Source organism: Mobula birostris, chromosome 1 (genome assembly GCF_030028105.1).
Source record: "Mobula birostris isolate sMobBir1 chromosome 1, sMobBir1.hap1, whole genome shotgun sequence".
NCBI lineage: Eukaryota > Metazoa > Chordata > Chondrichthyes > Myliobatiformes > Myliobatidae > Mobula > Mobula birostris.
In genome coordinates, this window is record NC_092370.1 from 113,818,292 (window position 1) to 113,844,278 (window position 25,987).

At 46.7% G+C, this 25,987-nt stretch overlaps 1 gene segment (V, D, J or C); it reads right to left on the reverse strand.

Moving 5' to 3' along the window:
* Positions 1-1,610: 1,610 nt before the first annotated feature.
* LOC140190606 (T cell receptor gamma variable 3-like) lies at positions 1,611-3,168 on the reverse strand. The segment is given in 2 exon segments: positions 1,611-1,921; positions 3,060-3,168. Coding segments are annotated over 2 exon segments (420 nt in total).
* Between the last annotated feature and the right edge of the window lie 22,819 nt (positions 3,169-25,987).

Below are 25,987 nucleotides of genomic sequence, written 5' to 3' on the forward strand. Positions count from 1 at the left end.
GTTGTAGACGAGTGTCTCCCCATAAGCTCATTCAGGGTCTTCTCCCGCCAGAAGCCTTGAATGAACCATGAAATCAGAAATTTGCTGAGGGCCAGGTCAGAGGCATTCAAGTCTGGTGACCAATAAAGTTACAAGAGGTCCTGGTACACTCTCTGGAAAGCCTCCTTATGGGCAAAGCCTCCTTATTTGCCAGACGAAACCTGAATCAGCAAAGGATAGTCAATAGTTGTGGCAGGGCTTGAATGCTGTCACTTCTTATGAAGTAAAATCAAGTGACAAAGGTGACAACAGGGCTCACTTACAGATGAACGCAATGCCGTCTGTGCTTGCTTCGACCGTCAAAACATGGAGGAACCATCACAAACACTCACAGCGCCGGACGATCGAGTGATTTTAGTCTCTGAGGGTAATGTACGGGCAACCTTCTGGAAGACGAAAATCATTTAGGCCAGACATGATACCTGGCCAAGTACTGAAGACCAGTGTTAATTAACTGGCGGGACTGTTCACTGATCTTTAACCTGTCTCTTTGGCTGATGTACCCATCTGCTTCAATCAGACTTCTCTGATTCTGGTGCCTCAGAAGAACATGGTAACCTGCCCCAATGACTAAAGTCCAGTATCACTTACATCCACAGTGAGGAAATGTTTTAAGAAGTGATGTTTTAAGGAAAGCAACATCCGTCATCAGAAACACCACCCACCCCAACCCTCCCCCACATTGCAGATCATGCTCCCCTCTCACTGCTCCCATCAGGAAGTACCGACAGGAGCCTCAGAACTACACCACCAGGTTCAGCAACAGGTATTACCCCTCCACAATCAGGCTCTTGAACCAAATGGTATAACTTCACTTGACCCATCACTGAAATGTTCCCACAACATATGGGGTCCCCGTCAAGGATATTCACCTCATCTCCTCAGTATTTATTGCTGAATTATTAAAGATAAGACGCAGAAAAGATTCACAAGTATGTTTCTGGGATTGGAGGATTTTAGTGATAGAGATCGGATATGTTGAGACTGTTTTCCACGGAATAAAGGAGTCTGACTGGCGACAGTGCAGAGATTTAAAACAATTCTAAGGACCATTGAGTTGTACAGCACAGAATCAGGCCCTTATGCCAAACTCGTCCTTACCGAGCAAGTTTCGCACGTAAACCAGTCCCGTTTATCTGCATTGAACGCGTATTTCTCTGAACCTTTCTTATCCACGTAGATGCCCAAATGACTTTTAAATCTCTCGATGGTTCCTGCCTCTAACTCTTCCTCTGGCAGCTTGTTGTCTGTACCCACCGTCCTTTCCCTGAAGAACCTACCACACATGTCTCTTATAGATCTTTCCCCGCTCACTTTAAATCTATCGTCTCTAGTTTGGGCTCTCGTACCCTGCGGAAATATTCTCCCAATTCACTGTTCTCGAGCGACGCCTGTATATGAATAGACTGTTGATGAGGCTGATCGGGTAACTTTCGTGGAATTGGATAGAGTTCTTTATGCGAAGAAAGGTGATGGCATTTATGGCATAAGCTGCGAATTCGCTGAGTCGGGAATGATTCGTGTGACCTCTACCCTGAGGAAGAGTTTTTGTCAGCAGCTCCGGTTGCAGTTTAACTCTGTGGGTCCCAATAGGCACAGTAATAGATGCCGGAATCCTCTTTCTCGAGACGGCTCACAGTTAGAATATACTGCTTTTGTACAACATTTCTCGCTGTAAATCTGTTATCAATTCCATCGTCGCGTCTGGTCTTCCCATTACTGTAATAGAGGATCCTGACCGGGCGTTGCCCATCTGGCTGCCGGTACCAGTGGATTACCTCCGTGTTCGCTGATCCCAGATCGCATCTCATAACGGCATGATTGCCCACATTTTTGGTGATGGACATCGGAGACTGTATCAATTCAGCACCAAGACATCTGCCTGTGGAAACAGAAATCAAAGTCATAACGTGTTTAAAAGTCTGAAACAAACAGAGAGTAAATGGATGAAAATCAATCAACTAACGGAGGAAAAGTATCACAAAAGCCACGCAACCCAGCCGCATGGTGTTTGTCGAGTTGTGACTGTATTTGACACGGATTTAGGCGTGGCCTGGCTAGTTATAAATAACAGCACGCTTCACGTCCCACTTTCTCTCAACGTGTCACAGACCACGCCTTCCAACCCTATTTGAAAACCACACACATATTTTTTCCTCTGCATAAAATGAGATTTTGTTAGAATTGCACAGCAGTTCATTGGACGATTTTTTTGGGTTTCGTACTTGCTCCGCTTAACATGAAGAAATCCGTCACGATACCAGGCCTTTCGGGACCAACAAGCCCGGGCCATCCAATTCCATCAATGTGATCAATTAACCTACTAACCCGCAAACAGGAGAAATTTTGCAGTTGCTGAAGGACTTCGAACGCTGACTTCTCCCCTTCCTTTCCAGTCCTGAAAAAGGGGTTCAGTCCGGAAAGTCGACTATTTACCCTTTTCCATAAATGCTGCTTGCCTTACTGAGTTCCTCCATTATTTTTTGTGTATTGCTTTGGGCACCTACTAATCCTTACGTCTTTTGAACATGGGAGGAAACCGGAGCAGCCGGAGGAAACCCAACGGTCACAGGAAGATCGTTCAAATTCCTTTCAGGACAATGATGGAATTTAACCTGGGTCGCTGGCGCTGTAACAGCGTTACACTAACCGCTCTGGGATCGTTCCGTCCAAAAACATTCCCCAAATTAGACGTCACCAGCCAGTTGTCTTTTCAGTTATACGTGAACATATTTAAAATATTTATCCTCCCTTTATGGATATTTTGTTGACATTCCCTAAATTTCCCGCCGAACACCACAGTTGGGGCAAGTGGCTTCAGAGCGGCGGACGGGGGAGGTGAGTTGGGGTGTTGCTCGGCTCCTTCAGACGTCAGGAGTAGATGGAGATAATTCTCACAGACACCCCCGGTTTCTCCATCTTGGCCTTCACTTTGTCTAATCTTTTGTCTCCGGAGTCTGTGACAGAGCAAGGAGAGCGATATCCTTCCCACACGCGGTCTTAAAGTGCCGACCCTGGACCTGTCTCGCATCTGCCCCCGTCGCCGCGACCGTATTCCGTGTACGTTCCGTTGGGTGGGATGTTTGATGAACCGAATGCCATCTGTGCCATGTCTGTGAATCTGTTCATCTTTCCCTATTAACGTGGTTTTAATTATTCCAACTGGGCAGAACCTGTCATTAAATATTACTTTACGTTGGGTTGCGCTGTGAAATTTGAAAGGACGATACCTAATTTGTTTATTTAGCGATACAGCACGAAGTAGGCCCAATCACCCCCGACAAACGGTATTAACCCTAACCCAGTCACGGAACAATTTACAACCCGGAGGTCTAATAGCGACGCGCTAATCGTTGCGCTTCCGCGGTGCCTGGGCAGTGTACGTCCTTTATCAAATGCCCAGGACCCTCTTTCCTGTCGCTGTAAACGTCCAAGTGCCGTAACTAACCAAGTCCTAGTTGTAAACCTCCCGCAAACCTTCTCCTTAAATCAACTCATTCGTTAACAATTTCTCCTTCCGATAACTCCTTTAGGACAGGTAGGTTAATCGATTCAGAAACTTCCTGTGTAAATGCTCCGACTGCAATCGCTCTCCCAGCCGTAAGACGATAAGACACAGGAGCAGGATTAGGCCATTCGATCCATTGAGTCAGCTCGGCCATTTAATGATATCTGTTTCCTTTTCCCCTTTCAGCCCCATTTCGTTGACTTCTCCGAATACCCTTTGACACCATGACTAATCAAATACCTCTCAGCCTCGGCTTTAATAAACCCAATCACTTGGTCTCCATGACCGTTTGTGGCAACGAATTTCACAGATTCTGAGAAATTCCTCCTCGTCTCTGTTCTGAAAGAACGTTCTATCATGTGGATCCTCTGGGAGATTCTGCTTTCTCTGGCGGACAGAGCGTAAGTGTTCAGCGAAATGATTTCCCAGTCCGCATATTCAGTAGGGTTCAAACAGATATTCCTTAGTCTTCTGGGCTCCAGCGAGAACAGGCCGGGAACCATCACACGTTCCTTATGTGATAACCCTTTCATTCCTGGAACCATTCTCTTAAACCTTCTGTGGACCCTCTCTCATACCAGGACATTCTTTCTCGGATATGGAGCCAAAATTACTCCCAATACTCCATATATATTCTACCGGTCTCTGAAAGACACAACATTACAATTTTTTATTGATTAGATTTCTGAATGGACAATGAATCCACATGTACTACCTCAATATTTTTTTTTGCTTTCTTTTTCTCTAATTTATAGGCATCATTATTTATTGCACTGTACTGCAGCTGCAAAATAACCAATTCTACGACATATGTCAATGATATTAAACCTGATTCCGATTCTATTCTAAATATATTCTAGACCGCTCGAAATGATTGCTGTCATTGCATTCGCCTTCTCCACTACTGACTCAAACAGCAAGTTAACCTTTAGGGAATCCTGCACCAGAACTCGCAAGTCTTCTTGCACATTCGGTTTCTGCTTTCTCCCTCTCTTCAGAGAATATTCTGTCCCTTTATTCCTTCTACCAAAGTGCATGGCCATATACTTCACTATACTGTGTTCCATCTGCCACTTTTTTGTCCATTCTCTTAATCTGTCGAAGTCCTTTTGCAGACTTCCTGCCCTCTATTTTGCTTTTATGCTATCTTTGACCTCCCTTATCTCTGTTTCTCTTTACACAGATGCCATCTGTCCATATGAGTATTTTAAGCATTTTATGTTTTTATTTTATAGAATCGTTGAGTAACAGAGCCTGGATAGAGGCCCTTTGGCCCCAATCGTCCATGCTGACCACAGCATCATCCCTGGTAGTTCCAGCTGCTGCATTTGAGTCATAGTCCTTTAAGCCCTTTCCTTCCATTTATCTATGCAAATACATCTTAAATATTACAAATGCACCATCTCAACCACTTCCTCATGCAGCTCACTATCCTTTGCATAAAGAAATTATCTTTTAGTTCTCTTTTAAATCTCTTCTCTATTATCTTGTATCAGTGTCCTCTAGTTTTTGTCTCTCCCATCCTGGGGAAAAGGCTATGACCCTTCTATACCCCTCATGATTTTATAAACTTCTACAAGTTTAAGTTCTTCGAACTTCTTTCTTTATTGTTACACAGCGAGACCAGTGGGAATAGAAGCTAGAGCAGTGATGTGCTTCTCTTGCATGACGTGGAAGTTAGGGAGATGTCTATACCTGCGATAAGTGCATCAACATTTACAAACCGTATTAGGGAATTGGATCTGGTGCTAGATGACCTTCAGATCATTCAGAAAATTGAGGAGTTCATAGGAGTTACAGAGAGATAGTGTTGCTGGAAACAGGTAGCTGGGTAATCATCAGGAGAGGGAAGGGGTATTGGCAGAGGGTGCAGAATATCCCTGTGGCCATTCCCCTCAACAAGTGTATCATCATATATAATTTTAGGAAGATGACCTACCACAGTGGTCAGTGGTCTCGGTAGTCAGTATATCTCTTTGGTTTTGAAAGGAAGGTGGGGGGGGGGGGAGGAGAAAGAAGAGGCCAGTAGTCGTCATGGAGGTCATTGGTTAGCACTAGTTAGTGAAACAGATAGGAGAACCTGAGACAAGAACAAGACTCTTGGATGGTATATTGCCTCCCAGGTATAGAGGATCAGAGATATCTTGAATTGAGTCCATAGCCATCTTAAGGGGGAGGGTGAGATGCGATAAGTCATGGTACATAATGATACCAATGATATAAGCAGGAAAAGTGACGAGGACTTGCAAAATGAGTTCGGGGAATAAGCTACCAAGTTAGAAGACAGGACCTCAAAGATGGAGATCGCACAAAGCTATGCATTGTAGTGAGGTAGAAAATAAGGAACACTGTGCAGTTTGACATGTGATTCAGCAGATGGTACATGGGAGAGGGCTTCAGATTTTTTGGATCACTGAACTCCATTCCAGGGCAGGCGGGATCTCTGTAAATAAGACAGTTTTCACCCAAACTGGAGAGCAACCAATATCCTCACAGGAAAGTTTGCTAATTCTGCTCAGAAGTGTTCAAACTAATACTTAAGAGGGATGGTATCCAGAGTGGAAGGACTAGCAATGAAGTGGTTGTTGAAAAAAAATAGATGTAATGACTACAAGCACATATTTTGTGGATGTTGCTCTGGCTTTCCAGCATATTCGGCATTTCTCGTTTTTAAGCAGAGATGCAAACTGCAAGATTGAGCAGGGTGGATAAATGTTCTGAGTTTCATCTATTGCAAGACAAGGACGGTTGTAGGTAAGGCTGATGCACATAGAGCATGGATCCATGTGTGGACTTACGATGTTGAAACCATTATTGAGATATGGTTACAGGAGTGTGAAGACTGACAGCCCATCGTTCTGGCATTCCGCTGATTTAGACATGTCAGAGAAGGAGGTATTAAAGGGAGAAGGATTACTCTTACATAAGTAATATAATTTCATAGCAATGCTCAGATGATATACAGAAGGCTCATCTGCCAAGGAAATTTTCATGAATCTGTGGAATATAAAATGGATGATCATGTTAACGTGACTTTATAGAGTTTCTAATAGTCAGCAGGATTTGGGCAAACATATTTTTAGGGAGACTGCAGACGGTTGCAAGAAATATAAGGTTGTTACAATAACACATACAAGATGCAAGAGTAACTCAGCAGTGATGGCAGCAACTGTAGAAGGAATAAACAGTCAATGTTTTTGGCTGAGACCCTTCATCAGGATTCATTGAGGGTGCTGATGATGGGTCTTGGCCTGAAGCTTTTATGCTTTCTTCCTTTTTATAGGAAAACCGGACCTCATGAGTCCCACCAGGATTTTTTATGTGTTACTCCGGATTTCCAGTATCTGCAGAATCTCTAGTGTTTAGGTTGAGATAGTGGGTGATTTTAACTTTCTTCATATTGATTGGGACTCCCACCTTGTAAAAGAACAGGATTAGATGGAGTCTGTCAAATGTGTTCAGGACAGCTTCATTATCAATATGTAGAATTCCGAACTAAAGAGAGCACAAGATTGGATCTTTTTGTCGGAAATGAGACAGGGCAGGTGACAGAAATGAATATAGTGAAACACTTTGGGTATAGTGATCATAATTCCATCGACTTCAAAATAATTATGGAGATTGGATAGGTTTGTTTTTCAAGTTTAGATTCTAAACTGGAGGAAGAGCAATTTTGATGGCATCAGAAGCAATCTACCAGGTGTGGCTTGGGATAAGTTGTTTTCTAACAAAGAGACACTGGCAGGTGGTTGGTCTTCAACAGCATTGTGTATTGAGAGTACACAATATGTGTATTTCTATGAGGATAAAAAGCAAAGTTGGCAGGTTGAGGGAACCTTATTTATCATAGGATATTGAGGACCAGATAAACAAAAAGGAAGCACATATCAGTATTGGCAGCTAGTGTTAAATGGGGCACCTGAGGAATATAAGACATACAAGAGAACACAGGCGGAAGATCAGGAAAGCTGCAAAAGGATAAGTGGTTGCTCTAGAAGACAAGTTAAACCAGAATCCAAGGGTTCTATAGTTACTGGGAGCAAGAAGATAGAGATGGACAAAATTGGTCCCCTTGAAGATCAAGTTGGTCATATATGCATGAAGCTAAAATAGATGCGGAAAAGTATGAAATGTATGAAAAGTATGAAATGAGACAGACACAGATACCATAGAATCTGGCAAAACACTAGAGGTCATGAACCATGTTCCGATTACAGAAGAGGAAGTGCTTGCTGTCTTGAGAGGAATTTAGTGTGAATAAGTCCCAAAGTCCTGACGAGGTGTCCCCTCCAAACTTGTGGGAGGCTAGTGCAGAAATTAAAGGGGCCCTGGCAGTAATACTTAAAACATCCTTACCCATGAGTGAGGTAGTAGAGGACTGGAGGGTCGCTAACATTTCAAAACGGTACTAAGAATAAACAGGAAATTAGAGCCTGGTGAACCTTACATTAGTCGTGGGTAAATTATCGGAAGGTTTCCTCATGGGTAGGATGTACATGTACCAGTGTTTGGATAGACAGGGCCTGAAAAGAGATAAGCAATATGGCTTAATGCATGGTAAGTCATGTCTAACTAATTTATAGAGATTTTTTTAAAGAGGTTACCAAGAAGTTTGTTGAAGGGAACACAATGGTCTTTAGATAAGCCTTTGATAAACTACGACATGGCAGAATCGTCAAGAAAATTAAGTCGCCTGGCATTCAGGATGAGGTAGTCAGTTAGATTCAATGTTGGCTTAGCGGAAGAAGCCAGAGAATGGTGGTTAGTGTTTGACTCTCTGCTTGGAGGCCTGTGACTAGTGCTGTGCTGCAGAAGTCGGTGTTTGATCCATTGTTGTTGGTCACTTATATTAATGATTTAAATGACAATATTGTTAAACTGGATCAGCAAATTTGCGGATGATACCAAGATTGAGGGTATAGTGAACATCGTGCTGTATGCATTCACATCCAAATCATTTACAGAATAATTAATGACAGAGGTCCCAACACTGACCCCTGGGTAAACTGAAATTTAATAATCACTGTACAAAATAAAAGGAAAATAAGAAATGCAAAGCCAATAGGGCTAAAAACTAAAATTCAAACTAAAAATCTAACGCTGACACTGAGCTTTAGAAGGAGTAACTTAATAGTAAGTTAGTACGACTCCTTTAAGGCGTCAATCTAAATTGGAGTCTTCTATCTTGGAAAGTGGGCTAAGGTACTCGGGGGGTGTCGCCGTAGTTGTGCTTCAGTCAAGACTCAACAAGACTGAAGGGAGTCAAATAAAACTACAATGCAACCCTAATTGGCTGCAACGTGCATTCTCACGAGCTGATTGCTGATGACCGCTTTCAGCTGCCCTCTCCACAGCAGAGTCCATGGTTTTTATAGATCACCACCCTCACCCCGCCACGAGGCACAGCTCCGGGGGCACTAGAGTCCTGTGTCCGCTGGAGGTCCTGGATGAGTGACTTGTCCAGGATGTCACGAATTGGAACCCAAGAAAGATTCTCTGGACCCTATCTCTCCCAGTCAACTTGGTACTGGACCCTGTCCCACACTGGGCGAGACGCCAGGAGGAATAGTCCAGTGACCCATCCACCAGGACGAGAGGAGGGAGAGGGTCTAAGTTTGGGCTCTCGTACCCTTTGGAAATACTCTCCCAACTCCCTATTCTCGACCGACGGGTGTAAATGAATAGACTGTCGATGAGGCTGATCGGGTAATTTTCGTGGAACTGGATAGAGTTCTTTACCCGAAGAAAGGTGAAGGCTCTTATGACATAATCTGCGAAATCTCTGAGTCGGAAATGATTCGTGTGACCTCTGGCTGCCGGTACCAGTGGATATAGTCCGTGCTCACTCTGCTCAGATCGCAGCTCATGACGACAGTTTTGCCCACGTTTTTCGTGATGGACCTCGGAGACTGTATCAATTCAGCACCGAGACATCCGCCTGTGGAAATAGAAATCAAACTCAGAACAGGTTTAAAAGTCTGAAACAAACAGAGCAAACGGATGAAAATCAATCAACTAACGGAGGAAAAGTATCACACAAGCCGTGCAACCCAGCCGCATGGTGTTTGTCGAGTTGTGATTGTATTTGACACGGATTTGGACGTGGTCTGGTTAGTTATAAATAACAGCACGCCTCACGTCCCACTTTCGCTCAACGTGTCACAGACCACGTCTTCCAACCCTATTTGAAAACGACACACGATTAGTTCCTTTGCATAAATTGAGATTTTGTTAGAATTGCACAGCAGTTCACTAGACGATTTTTTTTTCCTGTTCGAACTTGCTCTCGCTTAACATGAAGAAATCCGTCACGATAACGGGCCTTTCGGGGCCAACAAGCACGGGCCATCCAATTCCATCAATGTGATCAATTAACCTGCTAACCCACAAACAGGAGAAATTTTGCAGATGCTGAAGGACTTCTCACGGATTCTGGTCATCTGAGTCCTGAAAAAAGGGTTTCGGCCCGAAACGTCGACTATTTACTCTTTTCCGTAAGTGCTGCTTGGTCTACTGAGTTCCTCCAGCATTTATTGTACGTTGCTTTGGGCGACTACTAATCCTTACGTCTTGTGAACGTGGGAGGAAACCCACGCGGTCACAGGAAGAACGTACAAATTCCTTTCAGGACAACGACGGAATTTAACCTTGGTTGCTGGCGCTATAATAGCGTTACACTAACCGATCCGGTACCGTTCCGTCCCAAAACTTTCCCAAATTAGGCATCTCCTGCCAGTTGTCTTTTCAGTTACACGTCAACATATTTAAAATATTTATCATCCCTTTATCGCGGTTTTGTGACATTCCCAAAATTTCCCGACGAACACCATAGTTGGAGCAAGTGGCTTCAGAGCGGCGGACGGGGGAGGTGGGTTGGAGTGTTGCTCGGCGCCTTCAGACGTCAGGAATACATGGAGATAATTCTCACAGACACCCCCGGTTTCTCCATCTTGACCTTCACTTTGTCTAATCTCTTGTCTCCGGAGTCTGTTACAGAGCAAGGAGAGCGATATCCTCCCCACACGCGCTCTTAAAGTGCCGACCCTGGACCTGTCTCGCAGCCGCCCCGTCGCCGCGACCGTATTCCGTGTACGTTCCGTTGGGTGGGATATTTGATGAACCGAATGCGATCTGTACCATGTCTGTGAATCTGTTCATCTTTCCCTATTAACGTGGTTTTAATTATTCCAGATGGGTGGAACCTGTCAGTAAATATTAATTTACATTGGCTTCCGCTGTGAAATTTGAAAGGACGATATCTAATTTGTTTATTTAGCGATACAGCATGAAGTAGGCCCAATCACCCCCGAAAAACGGTAATAACCCTAACCCAGTCACGGAACAACTTACAACCCGGAGGTGTAATAGCGTCGCGCTAATCGCTACGCAACCGCGGTGCCTGGGCAGTGTACGTCCTTTATCGAATGCCCAGGACCCTCTTTTCCTGTCGCTGTAAACGTCCAAGTGCCGTAACTAACCAAGTCCTAGTTGCACACCCCCTGCAAACCTTCTCCTTAAATCAACTTATTCGTTAACAATTTCTCCTTCTGATAACTCCTTTAGGACAGGTTAGGTTAATCGATTCAGAAACTTCCTGTGTACATGCTCCGACTGCAATCGCTCTCCCAGCTGTAAGACGATAAGACACAGGAGTAGGATTAGGCCATTCGATCCATTGAGTCAGCTCGGCCATTTAATCATATCTGTTACCTTTTCCCTTTCAGACCTATTTCTTTGTCTTCTCCGAGTTCCCTTTGACACCATGACTAATCAAATACCTATCAGCCTCGGCGTCAATAAACCCAATAACTTGGCCCCCATGGCCGTTTGTGCCAATGACTTTGACAGATTCTCAGAGATTCCTCCTCGTCTCTGTTCTGAAATGATGTTCTATTATGTGTCTGTGCCCTTTGGTCCTGGACTCCCCCACTACTGGAAAATCCTCTCATCATCCAGGCCTTTACATATTCAGTAGGTTTCAAAGAGATATCCCTTAGTCTTCTAGGCTCCAGCAAGAACAGGCCTGGTACCATCAAACGTTCCTTATGTGATAACCCTTTCATTCCTGGAGCCATTCTCTTAAACCTCCTCTGGACCCTTTCTAATACCAGGACATACTTTCTCGGATATGGAGCCAAATTTGCTCAAAATACTCCATATATTGTCTACCAATCTCTTATAAAGACTCAACATTACAATTTTTTATTTACTAGGTATCGGAATGGACAATTAATCCACATGGGCTACCTCACTGTTTTTTCTGGCTTTGCTCTGTTTTTCTCTAGTTACTTAATTTAATATATATCTTATTGTAATTTATAGTTTTTATTATATATTGCACTGTACTGCAGCTGCAATATAACAAGTTCCACGTCCTATGCCAGTGATATTAAACCTGATTCCCATTCTATTCTGATTATATTCCAGACCCCTCAAAATGATTGCGGTCATTGCATTTGCCTTCTCCAATACTGACTCAAACAGCAAGTTAGCCTTTCGGGAATCCTGCACCAGAACTCTGAAGTCTTCTTGCACATTCAGTTTCTGCTTTCTCCCTCTCTTCAGAGAATATTCTGTGCCTTTATTCCTTCTACCAAAGTACATGGCCATACACTTCGCTACACTGTGTTCCATCTGCCACTTTTTGTCCATTGTCATAATCTATCCTAGTCCTTTTCCAGACTTCCTGACCTATCTTTTGCTTTTATGCTATCTTTGACTTCCCTTGACTCTTTCTTTTTACACAGATACCATAGAAACATAGAACATAGATGTAGGAGTAGGCCATTCGGCCCTGCACTGCCATTCAGTATGATCATGGGTGATCATCCAACTCAGAACCCTGTGCCTACCTTCTCTCCATACCCTCGATCCCTTTAGCTACAAGGGCCATATCTAACTCCCTGTTAAATAAAGCCAATGAACTGGCCTCAACTGTTTCCTGTGGCAGAGAATTCCACAGATTCACCACTCTCTGTGTGAAGAAATTTTTCCATCATTTCGATCCTAAAAGGCTTCACCTTTATCCTCAAACTGTGACCCCTCGTTTTGGACTTCCCCAACAATCTTCTTACATCTAGCCTGTCCAATCCCTTTAGAATTTTATACGTGTCAATAAGATCCCCCCCTCAATCTTCTAAATTCCAGAGAGTATAAGCCTAGTCCATCCAGTCTTTCATCATATGAAAGTCCTGCCATCCCAGGAATCAATCTGTTGAACCTTCTTTGTACTCCCTCTATGGCAAGGATGTCTTTGTGATCAAGACAATCTGGTGAACAATCTGACCATATGAATACTTTAAGCATTTTATGTTTGTATTTCATAGAATCATAGAGCAACATAGCCTGGATATAGGTCTTTCGGCCCAAATGGTCCATGCTGAACACAACATTATCCCTGCTAGTTTCAGCTGCTGCATTAGTCTCATAGTCCTTCAAGCCCTTTCCTTCCATTTACCTATGCAAATACATCTTAAACATTACAAATGCACCATCTCAACGTCCTCAGGTAGCTCACTATCCTTTGCATAAAGAAATTATGTTTTAGGTCTCTTTTAAATCTCTTCTATTATCTTGTATCAGTGTCCTCTAGTTTTTGCCTCTCCAATCCTGGGGAAAAGGCTATGACCTGTCTATACCCCTCATGATTTTATAAACTTCTACGAGTTTAAGTTCTTCTAACTCCTTTCTTTATTGTTATACAGAGAGACCAGTGGGAATAGAAGCTAGAGCAGTGGTGTGCTTCTCTTGCATGACGTGGAAGTTAGGGAGATGTCTGTACCTGTGATAAGTGCATCCACATTGCGTCATAAGGCGGTGGCTAGGAATGGACCCAAGTGCAAGACACAGACACTGAAGTACTAGGGACAGGAATAGGATACAGGGCGATGGCAAGGACATGGACAGGAAAACCGGGAACCTGAAACAGGACTGGACAAAACAGCTAGGAGCCCAGGCTTGGACTCCGAGCCAGAGACTGGACAAGGACCCAGTACCTGGGTCTTGCCTCTGGCTCGGACCCCAGCACTAGGCAAGGACTAGGCTTGGCTGGCAGGCAGGATGGGGCTGGAGTCTTAGAGACTTGAGGCGACGCTAGGCAGGAGGCAGGAGGCCAGAGACTTGAGGTGAGGCTAGGCAGGAGGCAGGAGGCCAGAGACTTGAGGCGAGGCTTGGCAAGAGGCAGGAGCCTGGGGGCCGGAGCCTTCAGGCTTGAGGCCGGGCAGCGGGCCGGAGCCTTCAGACTTGAGGCCGGGCAGGCTCCTCCCGGGCAGGGCGTGGTTCGCTTGGGCAGGGCGTGGTACACTTGGGCAGGGCGCGGATCACCACCCGACAGAGGCATGGGACAGGAAGGGACAGAACCAACCACAGGTAGCGGCGAGATGGCCTGGCTTACCTGGGCGGATGCAAGGGACAGGAAGGGAGCTAGGTACAGGGTGGCTCCAGGACAAGTCTGCAGGCCAGGTGAGGCGAGAGTTACCAGCAAGACAAGGCTAGGCTTCAGGCAATGGAAGGCAAGTGTCACAATGGTGGGGGCATAGGGAGCAAGGGTGGACCCAAATGCAAGACACATCTTGTGAGGTTAATTAAATTTAGTTTATTGTTCGATATCAGGAGAGCTAGGCAGGAGCAGGAGTAGCAAACTGGACAAGGACTGAGGACTACGACTAGGCTGGGACCAAGGGTCTGGGCTAGGACTCTGAATCGGCTCCCAGAACGAGAGGAGACATGAAGAGGCTGGGGTATGGACTCAGAGCCTGAGACTGGGCAAGGACCCAGTACCTGGGCCTTGCCTCAGGCTCGAACCCCAGAACCAGGCAAGGACATGACATGGGCTAGGGAGAGGAGGAACATGGGAACACAGAGCCTCGGTCTCGGGGGAGCAGGTACATGGAATCATGGACACATACACAGAACAGAGAACCGGGACCCCTCTTTTGCTACAGGACATAGGGCCGGGACTCACACACAGAACAGAGAGCCAGGACCCATCCTTGGGTACAGGACATAGGGCCGGGACTCATGACCCTCCGCGTGGCAACGGCAAGACGGCCTGACCTACCCCACAGAGGCGAGGACAATAGAAGACAAGACCAACACGAATGAACACCAGACGGTACCTATCTAGCTTTGGAGATGGAACTAGACCGAAGTGCAGGCGGGGGCTGCAGACGAGGGCTAGAGGCGAGAGGGGCAGAGAAGGGATACAGAAAAGGGGGTAGGACAGGAATCACAGACCGCCAGGGCCAGGACTTGATTCAGAACTGGGAAGCCGCCAGGGACGGGTCTTGACTCGGTGCTAGAATGCCGCCAGGGACGGGTCTTGACTCGGTGCTAGAACGCCGCCAGGGACGGGTCTTGACTCGGTGCTAGAACGCCGCCAGGGCCGGGTCTTGACTTGGTGCTAGAACGCCGCCAGGGCCGGGACTTGACTCGATGCTAGAACGCCGCCAGGACAGGGTCTGGACTCGGTGCTAGAACGCCGTCAGGGCCGGGTCTTGACTCGGTGCTAGAACGCCGCCAGGGCCGGGTCTTGACTCGGTGCTAGAATGCCGCCAGGGTTTGGACTTGACTTGGTGCTAGAATGCCGCCAGGTCAGGACTTGACTTGGTGCTTGAATGCCGCCAGGTCCGGGACTTGACTTGGTGCTTGAATGCCACCGGAGACAGGACTTGACTTGGAGCCTCAGGATAGTGGCGAGCTCTCAACTCGGCCAGGGAACAGTAGACAGTGTTTCTTGATTCCCTCTGGCGGGTTAACTGACGGACCCACCTCAGTGAGGAAACTTTGCAGGCTCGATTTGGCGAGGTAACTGGACAGGGTTGCTCTGGTGAGGAAAAGGCGAATTACCGGCACTCGTTTCGGCAGAAACTAGGCTTGCTCCGTCCAGATGACATCGGCACACCGTACCTTAAATGACTTTGCAGATGCTCCTGCGCCGAACGGCTGAAAGCCGGAGAAGATAAACTACCGGTTCAGCCGAGCATTAATTGCCTCTAATTACCAAAGTCGAGGGACATGGGAAAACAGAGAATCAATGGTTCGAATTGTAACATAAACAAGGTAAATTTAAAGGGACCCCGATCCGGACCATGACAGCGAGACGAGAACTTCAGGTGAGGTGAGAGTTACCGGCAAGATAAGGCAAGGCTTCTGGCAAAGCAAGGTGAGACAGAACTTCAGGTGAGGTGAGAGTTACCGGCAAGACAAGGCAGGGCTTCAGGCGAGGAAACAGAAGGCAGAGGAAGGGATGCAAGGAGTAAGGACAAGAACAATTCAACAGCCACACCCTGGTCTCTGAAGGTATTTATGCAGCCAGCCCCTACGAGCATCAGCTGACTCAATTAGAGCCCAACAAGCCAGAAACAGGGTAGCCAGGAAAACCTGGAGCAAGGGTTGATAGACCGGACTGTGAACCAGAATATGGACATCATGGACCGGACCATGACACATTGACAAACTGTACTAGGGAATTGGAGTTGATGCTAGATGACCTTCAGTTCATTCAGAAAATTGAGGGGTTCATAGGAGTTACAGAGAGACAGTGTTGCTGGAAACAGGTAGTTGGGTGATCATGAAGAGAGGGAAGAGTTATTGGCAGACAGTGCAGAATACCCCTGTGGCCATGCCCCTGAGCAGGTTTATCATTTTATATAGTTTTAGGGAGATGACCCACCACAGTGCTCAGTGGTCTCGGCACTCAGTATGTCTCTTTTGTTCAGAAAGGAAGGTGGGTGGGGGAGGAAGAAGAGGTCAGTAGTAGTGATGGAGGTCATTGGTTAGCACTGGTCAGTGAAACAGACAGAAGGACCTGAGAAAAGAAAAAGACTCTTGGATGGTATATTGCCTCCCTGGTATAGAGGATCAGATATATCTTGAATTGAGTCCATAGCCATCTTAAGTGAGAGAGTGAGAAGTAATAAGTCATGGTATATATTGATACAAATGATATAAGCAGGAAAAGTGATGAGGACTTGCAAAATGGGTTCAGGGAATAAGGTACGAAGTTGAAAGACAGGACCTCCAAGATGGAGATGAAGCTATCCATGCTAGTGAGGTAAAGAATTAGGAAGACAGTGCAGTTGAACACGTGACTAAGCAGATGGTGCATTGGAGAGGGTTTCATAGATCCAGAGTTTCTGGATCACTGAACTCCATTCCAGGGCAGGTGGGATCTCTGCAATTAGAACAGTTTTCACCCAAACTGGAGAGGAACCAATATCCTCACAGGAAGGTTTGCTAATCCTGCTCTGAAGTGTTCAAACTAAAGTTTAACAGTGATGGTATCCAGAGTGGCAGAACAGCAATGAAGTGGTTGTGGAAAGAAAGAGATGTAATGACTACAATCAAAGATTTTGTAGATGTTGCTTTGGATTTCCAGCATCTGCAGCATTTTTCATTTTTAAGCAGAGATGGAAACTGAAAAATTGAGCTGGGTAGTTTGAGTTTCATCTATTGCAAGACAAGGACAGTTGTAGGTAAGGCTAATGCATTCGTCCATCGTCGACGTCGATGAAGACCTCGACACCAGTATTATGGCGTTTAGACTAGCGCGTGGTTTGGATTTAAGTGAGGGAGAGTTGCACAGCGTCAGCCTCACTCTCTCTACCCAATTCCCATCTGGATCCAGTGGCAAGACAGAGTCGAGACGACTGGAGATGGGACTAGGTGCAGTAGATGACCAGGACATCTTCTGTGTCTTGTCGGTGACCCCTGTTTATATCCAGGGCGTCAGTGTGGACATGGTGGAGGATTACAAATACCTGGGGATACAAATTGACAATAAACTGGACTGGTCAAAGAACACTGAGGCTGTCTACAAGAAGGGTCAGAGCCGTCTCTATTTCCTGAGGAGACTGATGTCCTTTAATATCTGCCGGACGATGATGAGGATGCTCTACGAGTCTGTGGTGGCCAGTGCTATCATGTTTGCTGTTGTGTGCTGGGGCAGCAGGCTGAGGGTGGCAGACACCAACAGAATCAACAAACTCATTCGTAAGGCCAGTGATATTTGGGGGATGGAACTGGTCTCTCTCACTGTGGTGTCTGAAAAGACGATACTGTCTAAGTTGCATGCCATCTTGGTACATAATGTACTGGGTGGGCACAGGAGTACATTCAGCCAGAGACTCATTCCACCGAGATGCAACACTGAGCATCATAGGAAGTCATTCCTGCCTGTGGCCATCAAACTTTACAACTCCTCCCTTGGAGGGACAGACATCCTGAGCCAATAGGCTGCTCCTGGACTTATTTCATAATTTACTGGCATAATTTACATATTACTATTTAACTATTTGTGGTTCTATTACTATTTATTATTTATGGAGCAACTGTAACGAAAACCAATTTCCCCCGGGATTAATAAAGTATGGCTATGACTATTTGACCTGCTCTACACGTTCTATGACGCTTGCAGAGACCGTCTTCTTGACCGTTGGACCTTTGGTCTTGTCCGCTCAATCCGCCGGAGTCTGTCTTCACATGCTGGGATAGACAACTCTCTTATCGCACTGAAGGTTTGAGACCCGTCGGCTACCCTCCCCTGGTTTAGCCGGCTTGTCGAAGCCGTCGCCCGGGATGTGGCCGCTGTCGCATGCAAACTGCTACGGGGAGGCACAGGTGAGATTTGAGTGCCAGGTGGGGATCAAAGGTGGACTAACTGGCTTGAAAAGGACGGGACATGTTCCCCCACCAGAGGTGCTACCCCTTCCTGACACCCCATACACCCCAAGGCTAATGCACATAGAGCATGGAGCCATGTGTGGACTTATGATGTTGAAACCATTATTGAGACATGGTTACATAACGGGGAAGTCTGACAGCCCAATGTTCTGGCATTCTGCTGATTTAGACATGTCAGAGAAGCAGGTATTAAAGGCGGAGGGAGTACTCATATTACTCATTAGAGATAATGTCACAGCAATGCTTAGATGATGTACGGAAGGCTCATCTGCCAAGGCAATTTTCATGAAATTGTGGAATAAAAAATGGATGATCATGTTAATGGGACTTTATAGAGTTTCTAATAGTCAGCAGGACTTGGAGGAACAAATTCATAGGGAGATAGCAGACAGTTGCAAGAAATATAAGGTTGTTACAGTAACACATACAAGATGCAAGAGTAACTCAGCAGGGGAGGCAGCAACTACAAAAGAATAAACAGTCAATGTTTTTGGCTGAGACCCTTCCTCAGGATTCATGAAGGGTCCTGATGAATGGTCTTGGCCTGAACAATTGACGCTTTGTTCCTTTTCTTAGAAAAACCTGACCTCATGAGTTCAGCCAGGATTTTTTATGTGTTACTCTGGATTTCCGGCTTCTGCAGAATCTCCAGTGTTCAAGTTGAGATAGTGGATGATTTTAACTTTCTGCATATTGATTGGGACTCCCAAACTGTAAAAGAACTGGATAAGATAGAGTTTGTGAAATGTGTTCATGTCATGGTCCGGTCCGTGAAGTCTGTATTACGGTTCACGGTCCGGTCCATCACCCCTTGCTCCAGGACTTCCTGTCTACCCTGTTTCTGTTCTTGTTGACCTCTAATTGAGCCAGCTGATGCTCATTGGGGCTGGCTGCATAAATACCTTCAGAGACCAGGGTGTAGCTGTTGGATTGTTCTTGTCCTTACTCCTTGCAACCCTTCCTGTGCCTTCTGTTTCCTCGCCTGAAGCCCTGCCTTGTATTACCGGTAACTCTCACCTCACCTGAAGTTCCCGTCTCGCCTTGCATTGCCTGAAGCCTTGCCTTGTCTTGCTGGTAACTCTCGCCTCGTCTCGCCTGCAGTCTTGTCCTGGAGCCATACTGTACCTAGCTCCCTTCCTGTCCCTTGCCTCTGCTGGGTAAGTCAGGCTGTCTTGCCATTACCCTGCTTCTGGTTCTGTCCGTTCCTATCCCTATCCTCCGTTGGGTAAGGAAGGCCGTATTGCCATTACCTACAGTTGGCTCTGTCACTTCCTGTCCCTTGCCTCCGTCAGGTAAGCCAGGCCGTCTTGCCATTACCTGCAGTTGGTTCTGTCCCTTCCTGTCCCTTGCCTCCATCGGGTGGTGATCCGCGTCCTGCCCAGGAGTACCGCACCCTGCCTAGGAGGAGCCTCTAGCCTCCAGTCTCCAGCCAAGCCTCTAGCCTCCAGCCTCCTGCCCAGCCTCACCTGAAGTCTCCAGCCTCCAGCCAAGCCTCGCCTCGTCTCCAGTCTCCAGCCAAGCCTCTAGCCTCCAGACTCCTGCCCAGCCTCGCCTGAAGTCTCCAGCCTCCAGCCAAGCCTCGCCTCATCTCCAGCCTCCAGCCTCCTGCCTCGCCTGAAGACTCCAGCCTCCTGCCAAGCCTTGCCTGTAGTCTCTAGCATCAAGCCTGAAGACTTCAGCCTCCTGCCTCCTGCCAAGCCTCGCCTCTAGTCTCTAGCATCAAGCCTGAAGACTTCAGCCTCTTTCCTCCTGCCAAGCCTCGCCTCTAGTCTCTAGCCTCAAGCCTGAAGACTGCAGACTCCTTCCTCGTGCCAAGCCTCGCCTCTAGTCTCTAGCCTCAAGCCTGAAGACTCCAACCTCGTCCTGCCTGCAGTCCAAGCCTCGTCCTTGCCTAGTTCTGGGGTCCGAGCCAGAGGCAAGACCCAGGTACTGGGTTCTTGTCCAGTCTCTGGCTCGGAGTCCAAGCCCGGGCTCCTAGCTCTTTTGTCCAGTCGTGTTCCGGGTTCCCGGTTTTCGTATCCATGTCCTTACCCTCACCCTGTATCCTAGTCCTGTCCCTAGTACGTCAGTGTCTGTGCCTTACACTTGGGTCCGTTCCAAGCCACTTCCTTATGACAGTTCAGGGAAACTTCATTATCAATATGCAGAATTCCCACTAAAGAGAACACAATATTGGACCTCTTCTTCGGAAATGAGACGGGGCAGGTGACAGAGGTGAATATAGGGAAACACTTTGGATATAGTGATCATAATTCCATTGACTTCAAAATAATTAGGGAGATTGGATCGGATTGGTTTTCAGATTAAGATTCTAAACTGTAGGAAGAGCAATTTTAATGGCAGCAGAAGCAATCTGCCAGCTGTGGATTGGGATAGGATGTTTTCTAACAAAGAGACACTGGCAGGTGGTTGTTCTTCAACAGAATTGAATATAGGGAGTACACAATATGTATATTTCTATTAGGATAAAAAGCAAGGTTGGCAGGTTGAGGGAACCTTATTTATTATGGGATATTGAGGACCTGGTAAACAAAACGGAAGCACATTTCAGGTATTGGCAGCTAGTGTTAAATGGGGCAATTGAGGAGTATAAGACATACAAGAGAACACAAGCGAATGATCAGAAAGGCTGAAAAGGGATAAGTGGTTGCTCTAGCAGACAAGGTAAACCAGATTCCAAGGGTTCTATAGATACTGAGAGCAAGAGGATAGCAAGGGACAAAATTGGTCCCCTTGAAGATCAAGTTGGTCATATATGCATGGAGCTAAAAGAGATGCAGAAAAATATTAAATGGTTTATATTTGTGTTTGCATTTACTCAGGAGATAGACACAGATAACATAGAATCTTGGAAAACACGAGAGGTTATGGACATGTTCTGATTACAGAAGAGGAAGTGCTTGATGTCTTGAGATGAATTTAGGGTGAATAAATCCCAAAGTCCTGACGAGGTGTCCTCTCCAAACTTGTGGGAGGCTAGTGCAGAAATTACAGGGGCCCTGGCCAGTAATACTTAAAACATCCTTACCCATGGATGAGGTACTGGAGGATTGGAGGGTCGCTAACATTTAAGAATGGTTCTCAGAATAATCAGGAAATTAGAGCCTGGTGAACCTGACATTAGTCGTCGGTAAATCTTCGGAAGGTTTTTTCATGGATAGGATGTACATGTACCAGTGTTTGTATAGACAGGGCCTGAAAAGAGATAAGCAATATGGCTTAATGCATGGTAAGTCATGTCCAACTAATTTATAGAGATTTTTTTTAAGGCGGTTATGAAGAAGTTTGTTGAAGGGAACACAATGGTCTTTAGAAAAGCCTTTGATAAATTATGACTTGGCAGAATCGTCAAGAAAATTAAGTCACCTGGCAATCAGGATGAAGTAGTCGGTTGGGTTGAATGTTGGCTTACCGGAAGCAGCCAGAGAATGGTGGTTAGTGTTTGACACTCTGCCTGGAGGCCTGTGACTAGTGCTGTGCTGCAGGAATCGGTGCTTGATCCATTGTTGTTGGTCACTTGTATTAATGATTTAGATGACAATATGTTAAACTCGATCAGCAAATTTGCAGATGATACCAAGATTGAGGGTACAGTGAACATTATGCTGTATATATTTGCATCCAAATCATTTACAGAATAATTAAATACAATGGTCCCAACACTGACCCCTTGATAAACTAAAATTTAATAAGAAATAATAAATGCAGAGCCAATACGGCTACAAACTAAAATTCAAACTAAAAATCTAACGCTGACACTGAGCTTCAGAAGCACTAACTTAATAGTAAGTTAGTACCAGTCCTTTAAGACATCAATCTAAATTGGAATCTTCAATCTTGGAGAGTGGGCTATGGTAATCAGGGGAGTGTCGCCGTCATTGTGCTTCAGTCAGGACTCGACAAGACTGAAGGAAGTTAAATAAAACTGTAATGCATCCCTAATTGACTGTAATGTTCTCACCAGCGTGATTGCTGATGATCGCTTTCAGCTGCCCACTCCACGGCAGAGTCCATGGTTTCCACAGATCACCGCCGTCACCACCCCCGCAACCCCACCTCGCTAAGAGGCACAGCTCCAGAAGCACTAGAGACCTGTGCCCGCTGGAGGTCCTGGATGAGTGACTTGTCCAGGATGTCACGAATTGGAACCCAAGAAAGATTTTCTGGGCCCTATCTCTCCCAGTCCACCACGTACTGGACCCTGCCCCACACTGGGCGAGACGCCAGGAGGTGCTGCACGGAATAGACCAGTGACCCATCCACCAAGATGAGAGGAGGGAGAGGGTCAAACTGGAGCAAGGTGGGAGGAAGTCATCAGTGTGAGCTGCAAACATGGAATACTAGGTAAATCTTAACAGATAATTGCAGGCACAGTCTCCCTGAAGATCGATTGATAGCCTTCCCCACTGTGAATAGTCCCAGCCAGCGTGGGGCAACCTTGCAGCTCCCAACATTCAAAGGAAGATCTCTAGATATCAGCCAAGCCTTCTCCCTGGATTGAGAAGCTGCACCTCTAGGAGGAGCTGAGCACCCTGCTGGGCATATTGTTTCTGAGTCTGCAGCAGGGAAGCCCTGGCCCATCTCCATGTGTGCTTGCAGCTTTGTACCAACTGTTCAACAGCAGGAACTCCCGTGTCAATCACGGTCTGGGAAGATCAGTGCTGGAATCCATTTTGCCATTGAATGGAGGGCATGCTAGTCCAGCTTATTATGGGCAATCTCTGAGTTGGGAGCTCCACGTCATGGAGTCAAGATTGTCTCCAGCTCCTCATTCACTCTCTCAGTATGGCCATTAGATTGCAGGTAGAAAAGTGATGAGAGGGTGGCTGTGGCTCCCAAAGGAGAACAGAAAGCATTCCAGCAATGGGACAGGAAATGTGCTCCTCAATCAGGCCTGCTGTCCCGGGGGAAGCTGTGCAGCCCGAACGCAAACTTTACCAAGAAAGTGGCAGTTTCATGAGCCGATGGGAGCTTGGGGAGAGCAATGAAGTGGGCTGCTTTAGAGAGCTGGTCCACAACCACTAGGATGATAGTGTTTCCATCTGATGGACACAGACCAGTGATGAAATCCACCGAGAGGTTGGACCTGGGGCAGAGAGGCACAGGCTGTGGATAGAGGAAACCAGCAAGGAGCTGATGTGATGTCATAATCCGGTCCGTTAAGTCCACATTCCGGGTCATGGTCCGGTCCAGGGACTAAGGACTCCGGGTCTTCCGGCTGTCCCTTGTTTCGGTTTGGTTAATCATAGGCTTCTGATTCCCATCCTGACGCTTAGAATATGTATAGCCTTGGGGACGACTGTGGGCTGTTGATTTGTCTTGTCAGGATCTCTTGGGAGCAACCTGCCGGTGGAAGGCTGGAGCGGTCACTTTTCATCTTTAGGCCGCGTTGGGGAACCATCCCCTCATGGAGCCTTGCTGTCAGTAGTCGGAGATATCTTTGCGGTATGGATTCTGCTGTTTCCCGGACCAGTTGAGTGGCCGTCAGCCACTCCAAGCTAGGGAGGGATCCAGCTGTTTCCGTAGCCAGCCGAGATCGCTGACCTTAACTGCGACTCGGAGCAACCCCGAAGCAGAGATAGAACTGTCTGTCGTTCTTCGATGTGTGTGTCTCTTCCTGTCCTCGCCTCCGTGTGGTTAGTCAGGCGGTTTGGCCGTTGTCCTGCGGGAGGATCTGTCTTGTCTTGTCCTTGCTTCTGTGGGGTAACTCAGGCCATTCTGCCGTTGCCCTGCGGGGGGATCCGTCTTGTTTTGTCTTTGTCTCTGTTGGGTAAGTCAGGCCGTTCTGCCGTTACCCGATGGAGGGACCTTTCCCACCTTGGTGTGGAGATGAAATTGAGTCCCGGCTTGTCTAATTATGTTCCGGCTGTATGCCTATGTTCTGCCCAGTCTCATGTTGGTGTCTTGTTAAAGATGAGTCCCAGGGGCTTGTCTAAGGATAAGTCCGGCTCTATGTCTATGTACTGTCTAGTCTCATGTTAGTGACGTGTTAAAGATGAGTCCCGGTCTATATTGATGTACAGTTCCCAGTCTGTCTCCGAGCTCCAGCCTCCGAGTTATCAGCCACCGCATTCCAAGACCCAGCACCCAGCCTGCAGCCTCAAGACCCAAGACCCCAGCCTGCAACCTCAAGACCCAAGACCCCAGCCTGCAGCCTCAAGACCCCAGCCTGTCTCCAAGCTCAAGATTCAAGACCCCAGCCTGTCTCCAACCTCAAGTCTCAAGACTCCAGCCTGCTTCCAAGCTCAAGCCTCAAGACCCCACCCTCCTGTCTTGTAGTCATATCATGTCCTTGTCTGGTTCTGGGGCCCGAACCCGAGGCAAGACCCAAGTTTTGGGTCCTTGTCCAGTCTCTGGCTCGGATCCCAAGACAGACTTCTAGTTCATAGTTCCTTGTCCGGTTTCCCTGTTTCCTGTCCATGTCCTATCCCAGGTCCTGCATCCTAGTCCTGTCCCTAGTACTTCAGTGTCTGTGTCTTGCATTTGGGTCCGTTCCCAACGTCCCCTGTTTTGACATGTGACGTCTTGTTCTGGGCACAAATGGGACAGGCAGAGATAAAGTCGTGGACATCTTGGGACATAGACTGCCATGTAAATAATCTCTTTATGAATTCTGGGGTCTGTTGAATCCCTGGATGGTCAGCCAGATGGGCAGAGTGACCCCAGGCCAACATTTCAGAACACACAGATGCAGGCACAAACAGCTGGTTAGGAACTTCTCCATCTGGGCCTGGATCTGACTGTTCTGCAGTCCTCACCTGTTTCTATTCCCCAAATCACTGGAACAGCTATGCTTGTGCGAGGAAAAATGTGATCTAGATTGGCGTTGACCTCAGAGACATCAAACTGACAGGAGAGAGCATCGGCCTTAGTATCATCTGCCTAATCTCCCTCACAGTCTCGCTACACGCTGCATCGACTGCCCCATCCTCAGCCCCATCACTCCTGCTTCCAGTCCCCTGCTAACTTAGTTTAAACCTTCTCCAACAGCTCTAGCAAACCTACTCACAAAGATATTGATCCCCCTTGGGTTCAAGTTTATCCGATCTTTTTTGTACAAGGCATAACTTCCCTAGATGAGATCCCAATGATCCAATGATCTGAAACCCTGCCCGCTACACTAGATCCTCAGCCATTCATCCGTCCTACTTCTGTCCTAACTAGCACGCGGAACTGGGAGTAATCCAGGGATTACACATGCTCTGTGGCCTCTTCCAGCGGGGATTTTACTGTGCAAAATCTCCTCCCTGTTTTTACCTATGTCATTGGTGTCTATGTACTCCTCCGCCTTTGGCTGGTTACCCTACCTCTTCTGCAGGCGCTCTGAGACCTCCTTAAACCTTGCACCTGGGAGGCAGCACACCATTCTGCGTCTTTATCACGGCCACCAAATCTCTTGTCCAATCCCTAATTACTGAGTCTGCTATCACTATCACTCTACCTGATTGTACCCTTCCCTGCTGAGCCACAGAGCCGGCCATACTGCCACTGGCCTGGGTGCTGCTGCTGTGCACTGATAGGACATTCTTCCTCCACCCCCCCCCACTGTAGTATCCAAAGGAATATTTGATGCTGAGGGGAATAAATAGTGGAAATTATGATGTCATCCTATCCCATTTAATCGTAGCTTTCTTTCAATTGATGGCAGTTTGCAAGGTGTGTATGTTCAGGGGGCCCAGGGTGCCTTTGCACATTATTCACTGAAAGCCAAAATCCGTATGAGGGATAGGTCAAGCTATGAGGGGGGCAAATCAAGGA